Raw genomic sequence first — 20,085 nt, forward strand, 5'->3', positions numbered from 1 at the left:
GCCTTTTGAAGGAACCCTGAAAGGAGGAGAAATCAATCAGAAACACAAAGGGCCACTGAGAGCAAAGCGATGTTTGATGAAGACCCAGACTTACGTTGTATATAATGTTGTCAGCCGAAAGTTCTTTCTGAATTTCAGCGCAGACTGCCGTGTGATTGTCGTAGGCAGACACGTTGGCTGTCATCATGGAGGCGCAATGGTTTTCTGATCCCCAGAGTGCACAAGCCAGGAACACGTACAGGTACATGGTAGGACTGGAGGGTAGCTCCACGCTGATCTGAGCCCTGAGCTTGGCAGCATTTCTGTGGAGAAGGGTACCTATATAAGTGAGTCTAAGGAAATGCTAAGTCTCTTATCAGTCATCACTGGCTTACGTGGAAGACAGAGAGGACCTTATCGCTGGGCAAAATGTGCTTTTCATGCATTTTCTATGACCACAGCACACTTCATGGATTCTTGTCGTTGCTGAAAATCACGCTTGCTCCAATAACTTTTATTTGTAATCAAATTTTGAGTCGTGACCTCTCTGCCTGCCTGTTGGGACAGGTCTGTGGCCAGGGCCCGGTGCTGTCTACAGGTGCAGGCCAGAGCAGAGAGAGTGAGTGGGGTGGAGAGAGAGCAAGACGGGCAACAGCTTCACCAAGCCAGCTTCCTCAGGCCCACCTGTCAAGGAGAAAGCTGGCCTTGCTGTCCTGTCTGCCTGACACTTGAGGACACACCCACTTCCTCATAGTCCCCAGGAGGGACACAGGGGAACAGGTTCCCGAACACAGCCTCCAACCTGGCAGGCAAAGCAAGGGAGGAACAGAGCACTGCTATTTCTTGGCCTGAAGACCTTGGGTTTTAGAGGAACGCCCCTGGTTAGATGCAAAACTTCAAGTAAAAAAAAAGCCAGCTCACAAAAATGCCACACTAGAGCCATGTCCTGATAAATTCTGAATATACATTCTGACTCTCACAGATTAGGATCACCCATTTGGGGGAAGGTTTGGTAAATATGCTGGGCCCTGACCCTGTGGTTTGTTTTTTTGTTTCCCCCTGAACAGGTAATCTATCTACTGGTTCCCCTTGGGAGTGGCTGAGGCCCTGAGTGTGAGGGTCAGGGTGTGGCCACAGGGCCAGGCCTTTGAGGGGCACAGGTGTTTTGCTTCACTCTAGGGCAGGCCCATTCAGCCAGTGACCAGCCAAGCTCCAGGGACTCCCAGGCCTTCTCAGGAAGTAGGATGGCCTCGTACCGGAGCAAAATTCCCACTGACCAGGTTCCTTGAACTTCCAAGGGAAGCTAAAAACCTCTTTCTACAGTGGGAACCCTTGAGTATCCAGCGAAGCACATCTGGGTGTGCAGGTGCAGCACCCAGGCCAACTCTTACCTCCCCTCTGCTCTGTCAGGGCTGTCCCTGCCGGAGCATCCTGCCCTGTCCCCAACCTGGTGGCTCCTCTTCCCCTCACCCCTTGCCCTGTGGCGAGGAGCACACCATCAGCATTTGCTCATGGTCAAGAACAAACTGGAAACTGCACAAATAAGAATGGGCTTTTAATAATTTATTATTATGGAAAAACATCTTGAATAAATAGAGAATATGATCTTAAATAAATAAATAAATAAATATTAAAATACATAAATATATAAATAAATATTACTGATCCCTGCCAATGTAAAACGTTCCCCATTCCCCATATACCAAGCCAGTAATAAGGGCAGCATAGCCCAGAGCAAGTCCGTGCCCCCCACCCCGGCCCTGGCCCGCCCTGTGGTCCCTTGAAGGTGAAGATCCTGAGTTTCAGCAGTCCGTGGGTAGGAGGGCAGTGGTTCGGGAACTACACTCTCAGGGCTGGCTCCTGGTTGGACCGGCCTCTGTTGTTTCTGGCTGCCAGCAGTCAAAGGGGATGTTGAACAGAAATTCCTTCAGGTTTTCTTTGAAATTTCTGAAGGTGATAGTCTGGGTTGCACAGGGAGTTTCCTTAAAAACAGAACAAAATAAAACTTTTAAGTTCAGGTGTGAATGGGTAATGTATGGGAAGCACCAGTGTGTTTCTGCACTGTCTTCTGAAACTCAGAGGCCAGAAGGCCCATTTGGAGCCTGCCTGCTGACCTGGGTCAGATGACAAGCTTGTCACCATGTGTCACCCAAAGGATGCACAACTTTGGCAGTGGCAGCCACAGCCAAGAGCCTGACAACACACCAGCCCAAAGCTGGTCTGCTGGGCTGGGCGGTTGGGCCGGTGTCTCTTTGTGTCTCAACCCAGAAGGGGCAGGAGTCCAATCTTTGTGTGACCCCCTCCTTGCTCCCATGCAATTAGGCACCTCACAAGGGGTCATGGAGGTGGCATTTGGGCTCCGGAATATGCCCTATACCTTAGGCAGGACCTGAGTTTCCTTGGGTTTACCTCACCTCTGACCTCACTGATGATAATAAGGACAGAAGCATCTCCCTCTGGGGAGTGTACAGGCCCCTGGAGCTCCATGGCTTTAACTCCTAGAGATGAAAATGGACAGGGATGCTCAATCTCTAGAGGGGCAAATCTGTTAACACAGAACCCCTCTGGGATCCTGAACAGCTACAGCCAAAGGTCCCTCCTTATCCACTCCTCCACCGTCCTAGACCAAGACTTTCCAGCTTGGGACCCTGACGTGGGCACTCACCGGGGTTTCGAGGCAGTGCTGCTTGTAGTGGTTGGCCATCAAGGTTAAGGGTTGCTTGAGGCTGATGAGGCTGCCCCGCAGGCCTTCACTGTACAGCTGTAGGCGCGTCTGCAGGCATGTCGGCTCCTGTGGGAAATGTCCATTTCCTGGTAAGTAGTGGACAAGTGCCCTCTGGTGGGCGCATGACACCCTCCCCGTCACTCTTTCCTGTTCTCAGCCTGTCCCCCAAGAGTAGGACTTGGGAGGGGCACAGGATGATGCCGGGTTCAGTCATACACACTGCTCTGTCTGTGCCAACATGAATCTGCACCATTCAGCTCAGGCCACCCCCAGCCAGCACAGCCACTTTCCCTGGCATCTTGAGAGGGTCACAGGCCCCAGGAAAGGAGGTCACTAACCCCCACCATTCAGGGAGAAGGTAGCAGGGTGGGGCATCCTGCTATGTGAACATGGCTTGTTCCTGAAATCTCTCTGTGCTCTCTGTAGCCAGCATGCTGTCTCCACAGGGCTTAGTCTCATGAGTGCCCCAAGCCCACAGCTCCTGTGTCCTGCAGTAACTCCCGCCTACCCTCCTGTCCCCTGGTGACCCCTAGCCCCTTGAATGCTAGGTCTGTCCGTGGCTGCTCAGCTAATGGAGTTCATGTGAATGCCACAGGAGCAAGGCCAGTGGCCTCCTGAGAGCCCCTCCTGGCAGCCAGCTGACTGGAAAGAAAGTGGACTGACCACCCTGTGAAAGTCCCTCTGAAATGGAGCCACCCCCAAGGTAGAGGGGAAGGTGTGTTGGAGAGAAACATCTTACCTGGCGGTCAAACATTCCAGAGACGACTTTTACTGGTTCATTCTGTAGAAAAGAAAAATACCATTTTATTAAGCTGACAGGCAGGGCCAGTCCAGGCCAGCAAGATGGCCCAGGGACAGCCTGCACTCCCTCACTCACCATCACAGCAGTCTCATCACTACTTTTGTTCAGAAGGCTCAGGGCCTCTTGGATGGCATCCACGTGCCGAGAGGGTCGAGTGACAGGTCTGGGTAAGCTGGTGGGTGCAGAGATGCTGCAGACCACAGTGCCCAGGAAAAGCAGATTCTGCAGCCACATCCTCCTGAGGACTTTAGCCTTTCTCTCTGAGCACTGGGCTCACTGGCAAAAGAGCTCTTATATACACAGTTAGAGGAAATGATTAATGGTGACCACAAAACGCCAGGGAGGCGGGGGAACTACCTGACCTGTGGAATCTCCTGGCCCTTATCACACATGGGAACGGTGAGCCTTTCCTCCAGGTGGTCAGGCTCAGGGGTTTTTCATCAGTGAGCCCTTCCAAGAATTGGCAGCGCATCCGCCTGCCTCCTTGAGCACTCTCCAACCCTCCCTGGGTAGTCTGGCCAATGAGACTGCCCACTCCCTCTGAGGGGCCTCCGGGCACAGCTTGGACTTCCTGGCCTGAAGTGGCCAGGGCGGGGCCTGGGAGATACTGAATTGAGCTCCTACGCCCAGACTCTCCACCCTGCCTCGAATCCCAAGAAGCCTTTGGGCTGGCTGTGCCCACCCTGGGGCCTATTTCAACCAACCCTCCCCTTCTCCTCCTAGATCCCTCTCCTCTGGCCATAGTGAGAGATCTGAGTGGGAGGAAGACCCTCACAGGCCTGCATCACTGTCCATCTAGGCAGAATCCAGCCAAATGGCATAGTTCCTGGGACAGCTCCCAGCAAGGATCCAGAGTAGTCAGCAAGCTCTGCCCAGCCAGGGACCTCTGCCCCACAGCACCTGTGAGCAGGGAGAATGACAGTTGTGTTCATGTGACACCCATCCAGCAAGATAGCAGAGTGTTTCTTCATGGTAAGGTCCCATGTGACAGCAACAGTCCCAGTTTTCACAGCTGCGTTCAACCCCATGCTGCAGAGGTGTGTTGGGGCTCTGAGTTTAAGTTCTGACTCCAGTACCAGTACCACCTTGCTAAGTGACTCTGGCTCTGAGCTGTGTGAGCCTCACCTCCTCCTGTGCATGCTGACTGCAGTCTGAGATAGGCCCTGCGTTCCTACACGTAGTCCCTGGCAGGGGTCAGGGTATAGCAGCTTCTCAAACTTTAGTTTTTACTTGGCCCCTACCTCAGCTCACCTCCAGCTCCAGAGGCCTCTCTGTGGAACAGGAACTGCTTCTGAAAAAGCCACAGGCTCTTGAGGGGCTGATAAGTGTTTGATTTTCACAATGGAGTTTGGAGAGGACAGCACGAGTTTATGTTTGCTGCCCCATGCTCAGAGTTTTATGGCTGTAGGAGTGTGGGTGCCTATGTGTACATTTCTGAGTGTCTGTGTGCTGGCGTGATTGGATGTTTTACATGAGGTATACCCATGTGAGCCCCCATGCCCCTGCAGGTGGCCCTCTGAAATGGAGAAGCTCCCCACACTGGGTGTGAGGTTTTTGGCCCCAGATAGAGTCTAGTTTGATGGGGTAGGACACAAGCAATGTCTGCTGGGCTCAAGTAGACAGCCCTCAACAGCAGGTAGAATTCATGCTCTAAGTACTATGGTCTGAGCCTGTGGCCCTGGCAGTTTCACTGGATGGCAGAAGAGTTGCTTCTCTTGTACAGGGAAGGCAGACATTAGTTCTCCAGGCCCCACTGGGGCCCAAACATGATGCCTTTCCTGCCCTTCTGACACTGGTGGAACATTTCTAGGTGGCCAGGCTGGGGTGAGAGTATGGCATGTCCAGGCCCTGATCCTTCTCGCTTTTTCATAGGGCCCTGCTCAGTCCCTTCCAGGGAGCTCTTAAGAGGCACAGGAGAGTTCAAGAACACTGGATGCAGATGCCTCAGAGTGGAGGTCTGTGTCAGACAGTGTTCTGGAACCTGGGTGGTGGAGAGTGGGGGCCACAGGCAGTGTCTAAGCTGGTATAGAAGGAGGCACAGAGCTGGTGTGGCCCCTCTGATATGGAAATGAGCTGTCACAGCTCAGACAGTCAACAAACTCTTCAAATCTGTACCAGGCCCTGTGCTAGGGAGGAAGTGGATGGGACCCTTCCAGTGGCCCTCACATCTGGCCCCGGAAGCTCTCAGCCTGGTAGAGGAGACAGACAGTACTGGATCCTCCCATTGTGTGGATCCATGCTGGGATGGGGAAGTTCAGAGCTGTGGGATCCCAAGAAAACACTTCTTCCAGTTTGGGGGCTCACAGAGGATCAAAAATCTTCCTGGGCTGAAAGGGAAAATCATGTCAGGTGGGCAAGTCAGATTGTGGGAGGGAGAGAGAAGAGAGCCTAGTGAGAGTATTTGGGGAGTAGAGAGACAAACTTTTAGAAGCAGGTATGGGGAAGAGGAGGCAGAGTCTAGAGAGATTTAGGAGGTAGAATTATTCAGGACTCGATGATATAATGGAGTAATTCAGTCATTCATTCATTTTTATTGAGCACCTACTAGGTTCCCAGCAGGGGAGGAGGATACAGGGATGGTGGAAAACCGGGCCCTGCCTTTGTGTACTCCATAGCCCCAAGGATGGAGAAGCAGGATTAATATGCTCAACACCCTTTCCAGAAGGTGCTTTTGAATGTAAGTAGGAACAGTTAAAAGCACTGTCGAGGTGTCTAAGATGGGGTCCTGGGGATGAAGGAGGAGGTTTTCACTGTCTCGGGACCCACACTAAGAAACAGTGTTTTGGAGGCTTCTTGGGCAGGAGACCTGGATGTGGACAGGCACCCAAGTCACCGTGCGAAGGACAGAGTTCCTGGGTTTGGCTGTGAGACTCATGGGCAGCCACACATCTTTCTTCTGGAAAGATGACATCAAGGCTGAGGCCATGACACGGACAAGCATTCCTAGATTGCACTGCATGGAAAGTGGTAGCAATAACATCGAGTGCATGTGCTGACTCAGGGGCCCCGGATGGGACTGTGGGAAGGTGAGGGCAGGGACCATTGTGGGCAGTGTGACTCCTCTTGGCCCCGCCTTCCCACAGGGCCAGGAGAAAACCCTCTGGAAGGGGTTTCCTGTGAGTGGCCTCCCACGGGCTGTGGAGGAAACCGGGGCTTGTGGCTACTCCGAGCTCCTTATCGCAGAGGAAGTTATCATGATGGGAAGGAAGTGGGCCTCCTGGTGCTTTACATCCAGTGGGATCTCTGCATGGGCATCTCAGCTGATCTCACCCTCCCTGGGCCGGTCAGCCCTTGTTGTAGGAGTCCAGGAGACCCCCAGCCTGCCTAGCTCACACAGTCAGTGATGGCAGACACAGGATTTGAACCCGTATCTGTTCCTGTTCTCCTGACTACTTCTACTATCTCATGGATAAGAAAGTCAGGAAATTCACCTAGACCAGCATAGGGATGTTTCCCCTCAGGGCAGCTGTTAAGGGATGTTCCTCCAAGTGTTGGCAGGGAAGCTAGAATGGCCTGGAATGTTCCAGGGAAGACCTAGGGCCAAGGGCAGAATTTCCCCCAACAGAGCCTGCCATCCAGGTACCCCTGTGTTTCAGGTTTAGGCTCTCCACCTCTGATCCCTGGGTAGTCCAAGAGCATCCCTCTCTCTAAGCCTTAGCTCCTTGATCTCTGCCATGGGTTTAATTATTGTTGCCTCACAGAGGAAACTGTTGCCTGTCCAGAAACTTTGTGGGGGTAACCTCCCAGGGAGGAGGCAGTGCTTCAACCTTTTTTCTCTTCTTCCCACCATTTTGGGAGGTTTCTAAAGCCTGAAATGGGCAGAGGATTCAGCCTTGTCAGAATTTGCAGGGACAGTTGCCCCTTGTTCAGCTCTAGCCCCTGACAGCATCTTTCTGGACAGATACAGTGAGTTAGAAAGTCCAGCCTTCACCCAGACTCAGGGTTCAAAGGGTCCTACATCCTGCTTAAGAGACCCTGGCACAGGGACAGCCCTCTGAGTGGCTCATTCTTCCCTGGGAAGGGATCCTTATCACTCCAGGCCACACCAGACACATGAAGCAACCTCCTTGACCTTTGTGGTCACAGCTCCAGGCAGACCCCTCCTGCATCTCCTCTGTCTAGGTCCCCAGGGGTATAGCTCAAAAAGACCCAGCCTGTCCAAGCCAGTCCCAATTCTTAGCCTGCTTTTTGGGTGTCCCCAGTCCCTGCCACTGGTGCATCCTGACTAGTCTAGGAGGATCTGAGGGTGTTAACCATTAACCATTTGTGGACTCTTGATTCCATACAGCCAAGCTTATAAGAGCGCCCAACACATGTGGCCAACCTCACAGCCCCTGCACTCAGAGCTCATGATTGGGGGTCATGTTAGGCAGGGACAGGGAGGGTGATGCCCAGACTCAAAGACATAGTATTGAGAAACATCAACCACCACATGCACAGAAAGTGAGGTGACACAGGAGGGGGCAGTCAAGAAGTAGGAGTGAAAACAGTTAAGGACTTGAGGAGACCAGTTGCATTTGTGGGTTTGGGGCAGGAGGTGTGTGAGGAGTCTGGCACTCAGGCATCTGGCTGAGGCCAGTGGGTGGACAGGCTATTTGCCGCAATGGGAGAGACCGAAGGTATCAGAGAAGTTTGGGGAGTTGGGCTAGACTGGACTGGATGTAGCAAGTTTAAGAGGCCAGGGACCTCCAGGAAGACTCTGTCAGTTGTGGCTGCAAGGGCCCAGAGGTCAAGGAGAGTTCAGGACTCAAGACACTTGGAAGTCATTGGTGAAGAGGAAGTTCTCCTCCCACAGGGCTGCATAGTACACTTGGGTAGTACTCAGGGGTCCCAGCTTGAAGGCTGGGCCAGGAATGATGACAAGGCCTTTATTGCTTCATTCCTTGGTTTTTGGGGCTTCCTTGATATTTCCTCAGGACCCAGGAACTGCGTGCTCAGGGCAGTGACACCCCATGGGTGGGTACCCCAGGCATGCCCATGATGCCTCCCTCCCAGAGTATTTTCTCCAGAGCTGAAGTGCGTCCTCTGCCTGTGAATCTCTGAACCTCTGTCCCCTGGCCTCATCCCCAACCAGGAGTGTTAGCAGGTATCCAGAAGGAGCCACTTCCTTTATTTGCCTCCTTGGGCAAGAGCCATTGGGTACTGCATTAAAAATGAAAAGGAAGAAAAACCCATAGACCAGAAGCCTTTACAACTTCCCCAAGTCCTCTTGTACCCCTCACTGCCCTTTGTGTTTGGGACTGGAATCCAGTCCAGTGTGCTGGGTGAGAGCCAGGGGATCTGTGCCCTTCTCCCACCCCTGCCTCTGTCTGGGCCAGAATCAAGGTTGCAGGTGTGGGCTTTCCGTTCTGGTGGTTCTGGAATGAGCCGTCTCCAGGACATCTCTGAAGTGCCAGGGCTCCTTCAGACTTTCCCTGAGTCTCTTTTTGGGTAGGCACATCTCTTGCTTCTGGTTGTTTAGGCCCCAGAGGGCCCTGGCCTTGAGCCTCAAAAGGCTTCCTTCTGCTCCCTGTTATGTACCTCTGGGCAGAGCACTCTGCCCCCTTCTGGCAATTTACCCAGAGTCTGCCTAATCCCTCATAGGAATGAAAACCCTGGCTCTCAGGCCCGGGCCCAGGAAAAGCAAGAAAGCAAGAAAGGTGATAATGGACTCTGAAAAACAATCTGAGGGGTTTTAAGTGGCAGGGGGTGGGGGGAGGGGAGGTTGGGGTACCAGGTGGTGGGTATTATAGAGGGCACGGATTGCATGGAGCACTGGGTGTGGTGAAAAAATAATGAATACTGTTATGCTGAAAATAAATTAAAAAAAAAAAAAAAAAGAAAGGTGATAATGAACGGGGCAGTTGCAGGGGGTGGGGGGAGAGCAGGGGTAGCCCACAAAGTATCTCTGAGAAGGCTGAAGGGGGCCCTTGGGAATTTCTCCTCCCAGGCATGGGGCCACAGACTTAAAACTGTCTCTCCAACACTGTTTATCTCTCACTCCCTCAGGCCATGCCCTAGCCTGGGTGGTGCTGAGTTCCCTGTGCAGTGTGCTGGCTGCAGCTGCTTCCCTTCACAACAAGGTGGAGTTGCAGGCTTGCCTCCAAGCTTGGCCCTTCTTGCTGCATGACCTCAGGCTGTGACTTCCATCTCTGAGCCCCAGTTGGCTCATCTCCACAAGAGGATGGAGGCCTACTTTGCAGGTGTTGGAGAGTGCTGGGCTACGTGGAGGGGTGTTTTCTGTTTTGGCCGACTGAGTGCCTCCCCACCCCTGGCCTCTATTTCCCTGGCCTTAGGAGAGTGATTGCTTGGATATGGACCAGCCTCCATAGCCTTCTCAAGGCCTGGAGGCAGGCTTTCCTGAAGAGGGGTTTCCCTGTACACACGCCCTCCCCTGTGCCCAAAGACCAGGAGGCAAATCCTGCTGGGCTACCTGGATATAGGAGGAGGTCGACTAACTGGAAAATCATTCACTGGGAAAGAGCCAACTGAGAACGTCCAGACGGGACTGTCCCTAATCCTGCCCCCTGTTCTGGTAAGGAGGAGGTGGTCCCAGGCTGCCCATGGCCCAGGTACTGTCTTCTAGGAAAAAGAAGTCATTGAGTCTGGTCCTCAGCTGGACGAGAACAGTTATTTTTATTGGTTACCCACTGGTGCGATGGGTTTGTCCCTGGTGTTTCTTGCTCTTCCCTGATTCAAGGCTCATGGCCCCTCTGAGGGGGAGCAGTGGCTGTTGTTGTTGTTGTTATTACAACCACCATATTCAGGAGGGCCCCTGTGGGCCCAGAAGGATCAGGACAGACACAGTGGAAGGAGGAGGGGAGGGAGCACCCCACCATCCCACTCCCCACTCCAGAGCTCCTACAGCTCTTACAGCTCTGTACTCTGAGTGTGTCCTCTCATCCCCAGCTCAGCCGGCCATTTTCCTTCCCCTCCCATTTCAGAAGCCACCCTCTCTATGTCTCCCTGATGTGGCCACTGCAGAGGCACTGTCCCTGGCTGTCCCTGGCTGCACGTGGTTGGTCTCAGCCCAGCCCATATACCCTCTCGGCAGGGCTCGGTCAGGACACTTGCATGGTGCCCACTGATGGAAGTCCCAGGGATAGCTGGGATTGGAAGTAGCTGTCTGAGGAAGCACTAACGAGGCTTCAGACTAGGATGCTATGAGCCCGGGGAGCAGGGATGGCTTGTGGACGGAAGGAGGAGGGTGTCAAAGAATGAGCCAAAGCTGTGGTGCCAGCTGAGCCTGGGGTCTTTGAGGAGCTGAGTGGAGGGGGATAATACCTGTGAACCAGTGTCTCCCATGAAATGTGGGGATAGGGGACACATGAACGGGAGGCCAAGCTCCAGCTCTCAGCCCCAATGTGTGTGTACGTGGGCAGCACTAGGTAGGAGGAAGGGCAGTGGGCCAGTAGAGGATTTGGGTGATCTGTGTTTGGTGGCTCAGTGAGTGGAAGATGTAGCTGAGACTCTGTGGCTGTGCTGCTTGCCCCTGGAGTGGAACCATGAGACTCTAGAGCTAGGAGGTACCTCTAGAGGACAGGGTCTGGCCCGGGGACTAGACTTGAAAGGCTCTAGTGTCTCGGTGGGCATTGGCCAAAACACTGCAGCTTAAGGATTCACAGGCTCTGCAGTCAGACTCCCTTAATTTCTCTGTGCCTCCGCTTCTTCATATGTAAAGTGGAGTTAATCGTAGACTTCATGGGGTCATTTAGGGGATTCCCTGAGACCCTCCTCAGTCCAGGAGGGCAGCAGCAACTTTGCCTGATCCATCTCCCCCTCCATAAGCCTGACCTGAAGTATTCAAGGGAAAAATTGAGGCACTGGCCCCCAGAGGGAATTCACTCAACCCACACTCTGGCCCACATGGCCTCTGCCTCTCCCTCCTGCCCACCTTGGGCCCAAGGATCCTGCTCTGCTTGGCCTGCTCCTCTTTCATTCAGCGTCTCTCTCTCTCTCTCTGTGTTATGGCTCCTTCCTGTAGACACTAAACATGACATCTGATCTGGCACTATCCTATCCCTCTCCCTCCATACACATACCACTGCTCAGGCCATGGTTGTTCGGACTTACTGTCTCCACAGTGGCCAAGCCAGAATAGGTTGTCCTGGGATCAGAGAGGAATGGATGGGAGAGGAGAACAGGCTGAGACCCCAGTGGTACTTGGGGCCCAGGGTGACTGGCTCTGGGGACAAAGGCCCCCTGATCAAGGGAGCTCTGGAGGGCCTGGTTCCATGAGCCAGGAACACTCTGGCCCTATAAGAGGCCTGGATGCTCCCCATGCTTCCAGCTTACCTTATAGCCTTAGCTCTTCATTCCCTTGCCCCCAATGTCATCTGCCTGCTGTCCTTTCCCCTACATTTCTCTGCAAGATGGGCCCCTAGTCCTTTCTCAAGCTCCCTATGCATCACTGTCTGTGGGAAGCCCCTTTAACAAAACCCGTACCTGTTCATCCATCATTGTCCGTAATAACCCCCATGGCCCTCTGCCGGGACATGGCCAAGAGACTCCCAGGGGCCTAGCTCAGTATCTCCCCAACACCTGGCCCCAGCCTAGAAAGCTTGGAAAGTCCCCCAGGTATTTACTGAGCTGAGTCAAATGCAGTTTCCAGGGCAGGGTGGAAAGAGCAGAGTCCAACCTGGAGCAGGAGGATTCTTTATGGAATGAGGTGCTGATTTCTCTCTGAGGGAGCCTCTCCTTATAGGCTTGCCTTCCTAGCAATTTCTCTCTGCTTGGTTTTTCTGTATTTCCAAGTTTTTCAGTAAAGAGCATATATGCTCTATTTTCCCCCTGATGAAAAGCTATAATATTTCTTAAAGTAAAAAATAAAATTCCTGGTTGAGGTCATCTACTTTGCTGTAGAAAAGGTATCTTGGATTTGTGAAGGTGGGGAACTTTGACTTTCAGAGGGCCTTCCTGAGACTTACAATGGGGCTTTGCTGCCCACTGGTGGTAAATGGATTTATAGATCTGGCACTAAGGACAGTCCAGGCAGCTCAGAGAGAAGTGCAACTGACTGACCTACAGGGGAGATCCGAGCACCCTGGGACCTCCCATTAGGCCAGGGAGTCATCACCTCTCCCTGCAGGGTGAGTATGGTATAGAAAGGCCCTAACCTGACTGGGAACTGACCACCACTTGGTTCCAGGCCCCAGTCCAAAGCTGTGCTGTCCCTAAGCAAGATCTGAGGTTCAAGATCAAGGGTAAGACTCAGTGGGTCAGGCCCATGTTCATCCCAGTCCAACCTGGAGCAGGCTGGACTGTTCTGTAAGAAGGGGAGACCCCAGAGTATCTGAGAAGGCTCACCTCCTCTTGAGCATGTCACGGTCAGTTGTCTCCCCCTGCTTTCTGCGCGTATCTTTGCTGACCTCCCCCACCCCCAACACACACACACCCTCAGATCTTCCTGCACCAGGTCTTTGTCTTACCTGACCACTCACTCCCACCTCCCATGGTCATTAGTCACTATCACAGGGCCTGGGCTTGAAGAGGGAAAGGGGAGAGGCTGAAGGAGCGTTGTGCACTCCCAACCAGCATTTGCTGCTATTACAGCCGTGAATGCTTTCATTTCATTTTAGTCTCTAGATCTTTGCACTATTCTCTCTGTCTAGAGCTCTTTCCTCCCGTGTTATAACACAGCGGTTACTTTTTCCTCATTCAGGTTGCAACCTATGTGTGACTTGCTCAAACAGGCCTTTTCAGACCATTCAATGTAAAGCAACCTCCCCAGACCCCCGCCATCTGGTTAGTTCACTGTCATAGCTCCAAGTGTCCAGGACAAGCCCTGACACATAGGTGCCCAGCCAGAGTTTGCTGAATGGATGAATTCCAAGGCACTGAAGGAGTGTTGCCCCATCCAGACTGGAGTGAGAAGAGTGTGGCTCCAGGACAAAAGGAGCTTCCAGAAGGGGCCTTGAACGGAGACTGTCAGGTAAGAACAAAATGGTAGCCTGCCAGCTACCTTCCTACACCTCCGGTGAGAGGAGCTCCAGCAACTGGTTAAATTAACAGATCTCCAGTGGAAGGAGTCCACGTTGTAGCATTTCCTGATGTCCATAGTGTAAATACGTCATTGTGCCCAATTTCCAGCTACAGATGGTTTGATAACTGGCTGGCAACTCTTTATAAGATGGAACTGGCTCTGTGAGCCAGTATGGCTGGTTCCATCCGCCATTGGCTTTGGCCTGCTGAGGATGAAGACAAGGTGTGGGAGAAGCGTGGCAGAACAGGCCACGGAGTCCATCTCCTTTCCACCAGGACAGAGGGTAGCAGGGCTGGCAGAGGTGGAAGGCTGCTGACCCACTCTCTAGAGTGAAGTAGAGGTGACAGACAGGGACTCATCCTGGGCACATAGGAGTGGGACACGAATGCTTGCCTCAACCAGGATGAAATTAGGACCAGCCACCAGGTGTGGGTGTGAGAGCAAGAGGAGCAGGGGAGCAGGAGAAGTGGGAAAGCCAGCTAGGAATCTGGACTCTTCAGTGCACACTCTCACATTCTCCCCCAGGTTCCTGGAGCATTCTCATGCAGTGGCCCACCTCCCCCTAGTGGCTCCACCAGAAACTGCAGCAGCTTCTCCAGCTCCTCCCACGACAGAGTGCAACACAGAATCTTCCCTGAGCACCCAGTGCCTTCTGTGAGCCAGACTGGAGAGAGGGGGAAGAAGTGAGCAGAAAATTATTTTTGTGGGGACACAATATTGTATTAGGAGGAGGAACGTGGAGAAATATATTTCTGAGGTAGTAGCAGATCACTTTAACCTCCTGCTCTCCCATTCAGGCAGCTGGGCTGCTCCATACCCAACACATAAGGGGAGGGGTGGATCAAGGCAGGAAACAGAAAAGAAGAAGGCCAGGCCCCCAGCATCTGACCTTGGAATCCAAAGCCTTTATGGGACTTGTGAGGAGTCAAAGGGATGACATTGCTCCTTAGTGTGGTGACAGAGGAAGGCTTATTCTCCCCTTTCTCCCCCACAGTCCCAGACTAGAGGAGATGCAGGATGCCCAGGAACCAGAGAGGAGGCACTTGGGGCCAAAGGGTCCCTGGGACGTCAAGGGTCAGGTGCACAATGAAGCTACACTTGTTAATCTCCCAGCCTCCACCATCCACATCAGTCTTTGCTGCCCTGGGCTACATGGCTGTCCTTCCAGTGGGTGTCTGTGTGCCTATTTCAGACAAGAGCTCTGGGATAACGTGGACAGCAGAGGTAAGCAGCATTTGAGTTGGTCTTTGAAGTAGAAACTCACCATTTGGAGTCAGGATCAGGGCATTTGGGGCTGAGGTGTCAGTGTGGGTAGAAGTTTAGAGGTATAAAAAAAGGTGTGTGGTTCATCCTGGAAGCCACAATGCTGCTCTTGGCTGGCACATCAAGGAGGTTGGTAGTTGTAGGCATAAGGGAATAGAAACAACAAGTGGAGGCAGGTCTCTTTTGCTATCCTAAGGATAAGAACAAAGTCCAGAAGCCCCCGAGGACTGGGAAATTAAGTATCAGACCAACCTGGTCAGATTCGGATTTTCTAAAACTCAATCTGGCTCCCTGGTAGACCACAGATTGCCAGGGTGTGGGTTCCGGGGCCCATCTGGTGGCTGAGAGACTTGCTGGGGGTGAGAGGTGGAGAGCTGCTCAATCGTCAGGCAAGAGATTTACTAAGACCTGAGTCAAATCGAGACACTGGCAACAAAGCAGTTGTTCAGAGAGTGTGGTTTATTTTCTCAGATGTGTAGAAATCAGTTTAAAATCTTAGGTACAAATGAACAAGCCCCACGTCCCCCTCTTGAGTCTTGTTTAAGAGGAGCAGGACGTAGGCTCCTTTGCTAAAATAAATACATTTCATGTTGCATAAGGTAATAAATAAAAACATACATAAATAAATAACTTCAATAGAATAAAAATGAGACCATCATCACAAAAGGCCAAATGCGGGCAGCACATTTCAGAAGTTAGATAATGAACAATTGTTCTGACTCCACTGGAGAAAATGAAATCTCTCCAGTCCTGGACTGTGTGAGGGACACCCCAGAGTCTTCAGGTGTCCTGCTGTGTCTGACATCCAAGGCCCAGAGACAGAGGAGACATCAGACTGAGAATTCCAGGACTCAGTGGTTGTTCTTGAAATTCAGAAAGTTATCAAGGGTTTCCAGATATTTTTTCAGCTTCTTTTGGAAATCACTCCAGTTATTCCCAATAGAGATTGGTTCTCCCTGTGAAGAAACCAGAAGGGTGACATTAGGTTGGAAGGTAGATGATGGGCTCAGAGTCAGGTCATGGGTTAGAGTACCACCTTCAGGGGCACCTTGGGGGTCAGCTTACCGTGGGTGTGGGAGTCGGCAGGAGTGGCAGGAATTCCTGTGGGAAGATACCAAAGCAGACAGTCAGAGAGTCACCTGGAAAAGGAGCAGGCCCTAGTCAGGGCCAAAGCAGGGATCCCCAAAACCCTCAAAGTTTTACCTACCTTAAGATTTTTCCAGATAAGTGATTCATTGCTGTAGAAATTTTTGGTAGCATTCAAGAATGCATCCAGGTTTGGCCTCAGAAGGGTAGTGTTCTAAGGGGACCGAGAATACACATAAGGAGAAAAGGTTGGCATTCAGCCTTCCCATAGCTGAAGTCATCCCCAGTTTTCCAAGTCTGCTTTCAGGGACGTCCTTGGACAATCCCTCCTAGTCCTCTTCTTGCCCTAGGTGGTTCCCTGGGAAGTCCTTAAGGGCACAGGCCTCGAAGTGAGTATACACCCCAAGCAAGGCCTACTTCCCTCAGCCCCAAACCTCTGACTCCAGGTAAGCTGCACACAGGGCCTGGGTGGATCTTTCCCCACTTAAGGGGGAAAGCATTGCCCAAAAGAGGATCTACAAAAGGTGGAGGGCTGGCCACGGGGAGTATTTGCAGCTAAGAGGCCAGATAACAGGATTAATGCCTTGACTGAATGAAGGCCTCCTAGAAAATCAGGAAGAAAATTGCAGAGATCTCAACCCCAGCAGGACATGGGTGCAGCCTGTGAACTATACAGGCTTAAAAGAGGGGCATATACATTTCTGATAAACTCAGGAAAGATTCCAACCTCTTGTCAGACCCAACAATCACCATACAAACAAAGGAAAAATAACCATAGAAGTCAACCGAAACTAGGAAAAATAAGGGTAAATGATAACGCCCAGGGCCAATCTACATGAGAAACAGGATTCAGTGTCTAAAGGAAAAGGAAGGAAGCAGGCAAGTTCATGGGGGAAATTTTAGGCTGCCCCACTGAAAAATCAAGAGCTTAAGGCCTTTGGAATTGTTCACTGGGAACTAGGTAACTTTTCATTTGTAATTTTTAAAAAAAAAGAAGAAGCAGGGCACCTGGGTGGCTCAGTGGGTTAAAGCATCTGCCTTCGGCTCAGGTCATGATTATCAGGGTCCTGGGATTGAGTCCCACATCAGGCTCTCTGCTCAGCAGAGAGCCTGCTTCCACCTCTCTCTCTCTCTCTGCCTGCCTCTCTACCTACTTGTGATCTCTGCCTGTCAAATAAATAAATAAATAAATAAGAAGTAGCAGCATTTTCCTGTTCTAGACCCAGCAGGGGAAAACGTATTAAACACTTAGCATCTGACACAGGTGTGGTGACTCTATGCACTGGTGCCACATAATTCTCACAGAGACCCCACTGAGCTACACAGTAAACCCTGTGCACAAATGAAGCACCGAAGCTAGGCAAGGTGGGGTGACAGGCCCATGGCCTCCCAGGCAGAAAATGGGTCAGGACCCAGGTGTTGCCCGAGTGTGGGCTGAGTACTTACCAGCAGGGTGTTTGTCTCATTTGGGTCCAAGGTTTCCTGTGGGGGCAGAGGGAGAGAGCTGTGAGTTCTCTTGGCCTGAGACACCTGCTAGCCCTTCCCTGCCCTCTGCCAACCTTATCCCACTCACTTCTGCAGGCGAGGGTGAACTGTTTAAGATGTCTATAATTTCACTGATCATCTTGAAGTTTTGCTGAGGCGGGTATGTCAGCAAGGACCGCCCCTGGGCCTGCGGGGCTTGCAGTCCAAGCAGGAGCAGGAGAAGGTGCAGGACGGGGAGGCTGTTCATGTTCGGGCTGGTAGGGTGTATTCTGTCTTGTCCTGGTCCCTTGTGGCGTTCTGAAGCATCCGACACAGTCTCCCGTCTTTTATGCACAGAGGCCGCGTGCCTACACCCCGATGAGAGGGGCGGACGTCGGAAGAATCTTTATCTGACATGGAACCTCCATAGCAAACCACAGACTTATTCATCACTTTCTAGTACTGGAGATCAGTGAAACTTGGAAAAAAAAAATTACTCAGAGGTTATCTCCTTCTCTTGCCAAGGAGAAGAGATGGGCGGGCCACTGGGCAGAGTGGGAACAGGTGAGAGGATCCCTCTGACAGGCTGCCTGACTCGGAGCTCCCTCAAGCCTCCTGCCCTGTGGCACCTGCTCTTGCCATCCCCTGGATAGCTCTAACCCTCTACTGCTCACCCTACCTGGCACTTCCTGGTCCTTTGTGGGTGTCCAAGTGAAGGCCACTGGAACAGATGAGAGTTTTTCTGGAAGCTGGTCACAGAGATAACTGTTCACATGTGAGCTCATTAACTGAGAAGCACATCTCTTGAAAACCTCCCATCCTAGTGCTGAGTTTCTGACGTTAAAGCCCCCAGTAGTTTGCCTTATGGCCCTTGGGCCATAGCACTTGGCCCTTAGCACTTTCTGTTCCTTGGGGCAGGGGCACAGATAGAGCCGAGGCACCATATGCCCATTCTGTCTTCATTGGTCTGACAGCCTGACTCTGCCCTGTGTTGTGGGATCTTAACCCCTAGTGGAGGCCTGGCTGCAAGCCCTGGTGGTCCCTTTGGTAGCATGGAGGAGCTGGCTCCAGGACAGGAAGATGGGGCCTTTGAGGAAAAGGCAGTTGTCACTGGGAAACAGGAGGAGGAGGCTGCCCTGGGAAGGTTTAAGAGGAGGAACTGGAAGCTGTGAGGGGTGAAGCAAGGGAGAGGAGAGGGCAACTTTCTGCTTCAGTGTGGGTTTCTAGTGATAGAGGCTGGTGAACAGCAGAGAGCTGTGTTGCAGGGGTCCAAGTGTCTGGGAGTATGGATTTAGCAGGCACAGGCCCGGTAGAAAGGCTTTGCAGGGTGGGGAGGAGGATAGGGACACATCATAGAGGAGGCCAAAGAGAACCAGAGAAGCAGCAGCTAGAGAAGAAGCAGGAAAACCAGGAGAGTAGGGGAGCCAAAGGCAGCCCCTGAAGGGAGAGGGGGACCACTGCCCCCTGCGGCATGTCAGGCCCTGACACAGACCCAGACAGGAGGTTTTGGCAAAGGGGTGAATGTGGCAAGGCATGGGGAAGAGTTCTTTGAAATAACTGGGACTGGGGCGGCAGAACAGGAGAGGCGGGATGGAAAAGCCAGGGGTCAGGGTGAGATGTGATACAATCAGCATGGGGAGATGAAGGATAGGAGTTTGTGCTGAGCCAGGGGAACTGGGGGGTTTCAGGCCTCTGAGCAGGGAAGAGATCTGGTAAAGACAAGGACCAGGATGTGGCTGCAGGGGAGGCAGGTAAGGAAGCTGTGGCGCAAGGCAGTGCTCTAAGAATGATGCCTGTAGCCAATACTCGTGGCCACCTGCTCAGCCACGGGCCAGGAAAGGTCTCAGGGTTTGGGCCCAGAGCATCCTCACAAACGCACGTGGAGTGTCTTGAAGGCACAGTGAAATGGGACAACGCACAATTAACCTTACGGCTAGGTACTCACTAGGCATCGTTCATTCAACAAACTTTTATCAGCATTTGCTAAGTCAGTCCTGGGAATAGAACAGACTCTGTCCCTCTCCTTCGGAAGCTTACAGGCTGATGGCCAGCCTTGCTCCTCTCATCTTAGACCTTAGAACTGCTGCTTCAGTGGGGGGCTTGTTGGAAGTGCAGAAGCACTTGCCTCACCCCAGACTTTCTGGATCAAAAATTGCATTTTGACAAGACCCTCGGGTGATTCACATGGCATTGTAGAAGTTCTGATTTAAAGTACTCAACATGGGATGCATGGGTGGCTCAGTCAGTTCAGCGGCTGCCTTCGGCTCAGGTCATGATCCCAGGGTCCTAGGATGGAGTTACACTCCCTGCCTATCAGGGAGCCTGCTTCTTCCTCTGCCTGCCTCTCTCTCTCTCTGACAAATAAACAAAAGTACTCAACTCATAATGTAAGAGCTTAATAAATGTGAGATACTATTTGCTCTCCCAACATACTTTGTATGGGCTCATCCAACATTTGCTGTTTGTATTACCATGATTTGTTCTTGTCTGCCCTGTTATACTTTGAACTTAAAAGCTGAAAAAAGATATAAAGTACTCAGCTTGAGTAGGGCTGGGGGTCCTTGCCCTCGGGAGACAGGGCTTCTTGACCACTCAACCATGGGTTGATGTTATCTTCTATATAAGAGTTTTAAGGATCAGAGCACAAAAACGTGATTTCTTTCTTTCTTTTTTAATTTATTTGAAAGAGAGACAGAGGGAATGAGAGAAAGCGAGCATGAGAGAGGGAAAGTCAGAGGAAGAAGCAGACCTCCTGCTGAGCAAGGAGTCTGATGCCAGAATCCATCCCGGGACTCAGGATCATGA

General features: G+C 52.0%; 2 protein-coding genes across 2 annotated transcripts; both read right to left on the reverse strand.

The window, feature by feature from the left end:
* Window positions 1-1,745: 1,745 nt before the first annotated feature.
* CSF2 (colony stimulating factor 2) lies at window positions 1,746-3,782 on the reverse strand. Its single transcript, XM_044240815.1, has 4 exons — window positions 3,582-3,782; window positions 3,444-3,485; window positions 2,645-2,770; window positions 1,746-1,961 (listed from the first exon to the last, which is right to left on the reverse strand). The coding sequence occupies exons 1-4, from the start codon at window positions 3,738-3,740 to the stop codon at window positions 1,827-1,829; spliced, it is 462 nt and encodes a 153-aa protein (XP_044096750.1). The 5' UTR covers window positions 3,741-3,782; the 3' UTR covers window positions 1,746-1,826.
* Window positions 3,783-15,581: 11,799 nt separating this feature from the next.
* LOC122891729 (interleukin-3-like) lies at window positions 15,582-17,548 on the reverse strand. The gene is made up of 5 exons (XM_044227659.1): window positions 17,390-17,548; window positions 17,263-17,298; window positions 15,938-16,030; window positions 15,796-15,831; window positions 15,582-15,686 (listed from the first exon to the last, which is right to left on the reverse strand). The coding sequence occupies exons 1-5, from the start codon at window positions 17,546-17,548 to the stop codon at window positions 15,582-15,584; spliced, it is 429 nt and encodes a 142-aa protein (XP_044083594.1).
* Window positions 17,549-20,085: the final 2,537 nt, after the last annotated feature.

This window comes from Neovison vison, chromosome 1 (genome assembly GCF_020171115.1).
Source record: "Neovison vison isolate M4711 chromosome 1, ASM_NN_V1, whole genome shotgun sequence".
Classification (NCBI taxonomy): domain Eukaryota; kingdom Metazoa; phylum Chordata; class Mammalia; order Carnivora; family Mustelidae; genus Neogale; species Neogale vison.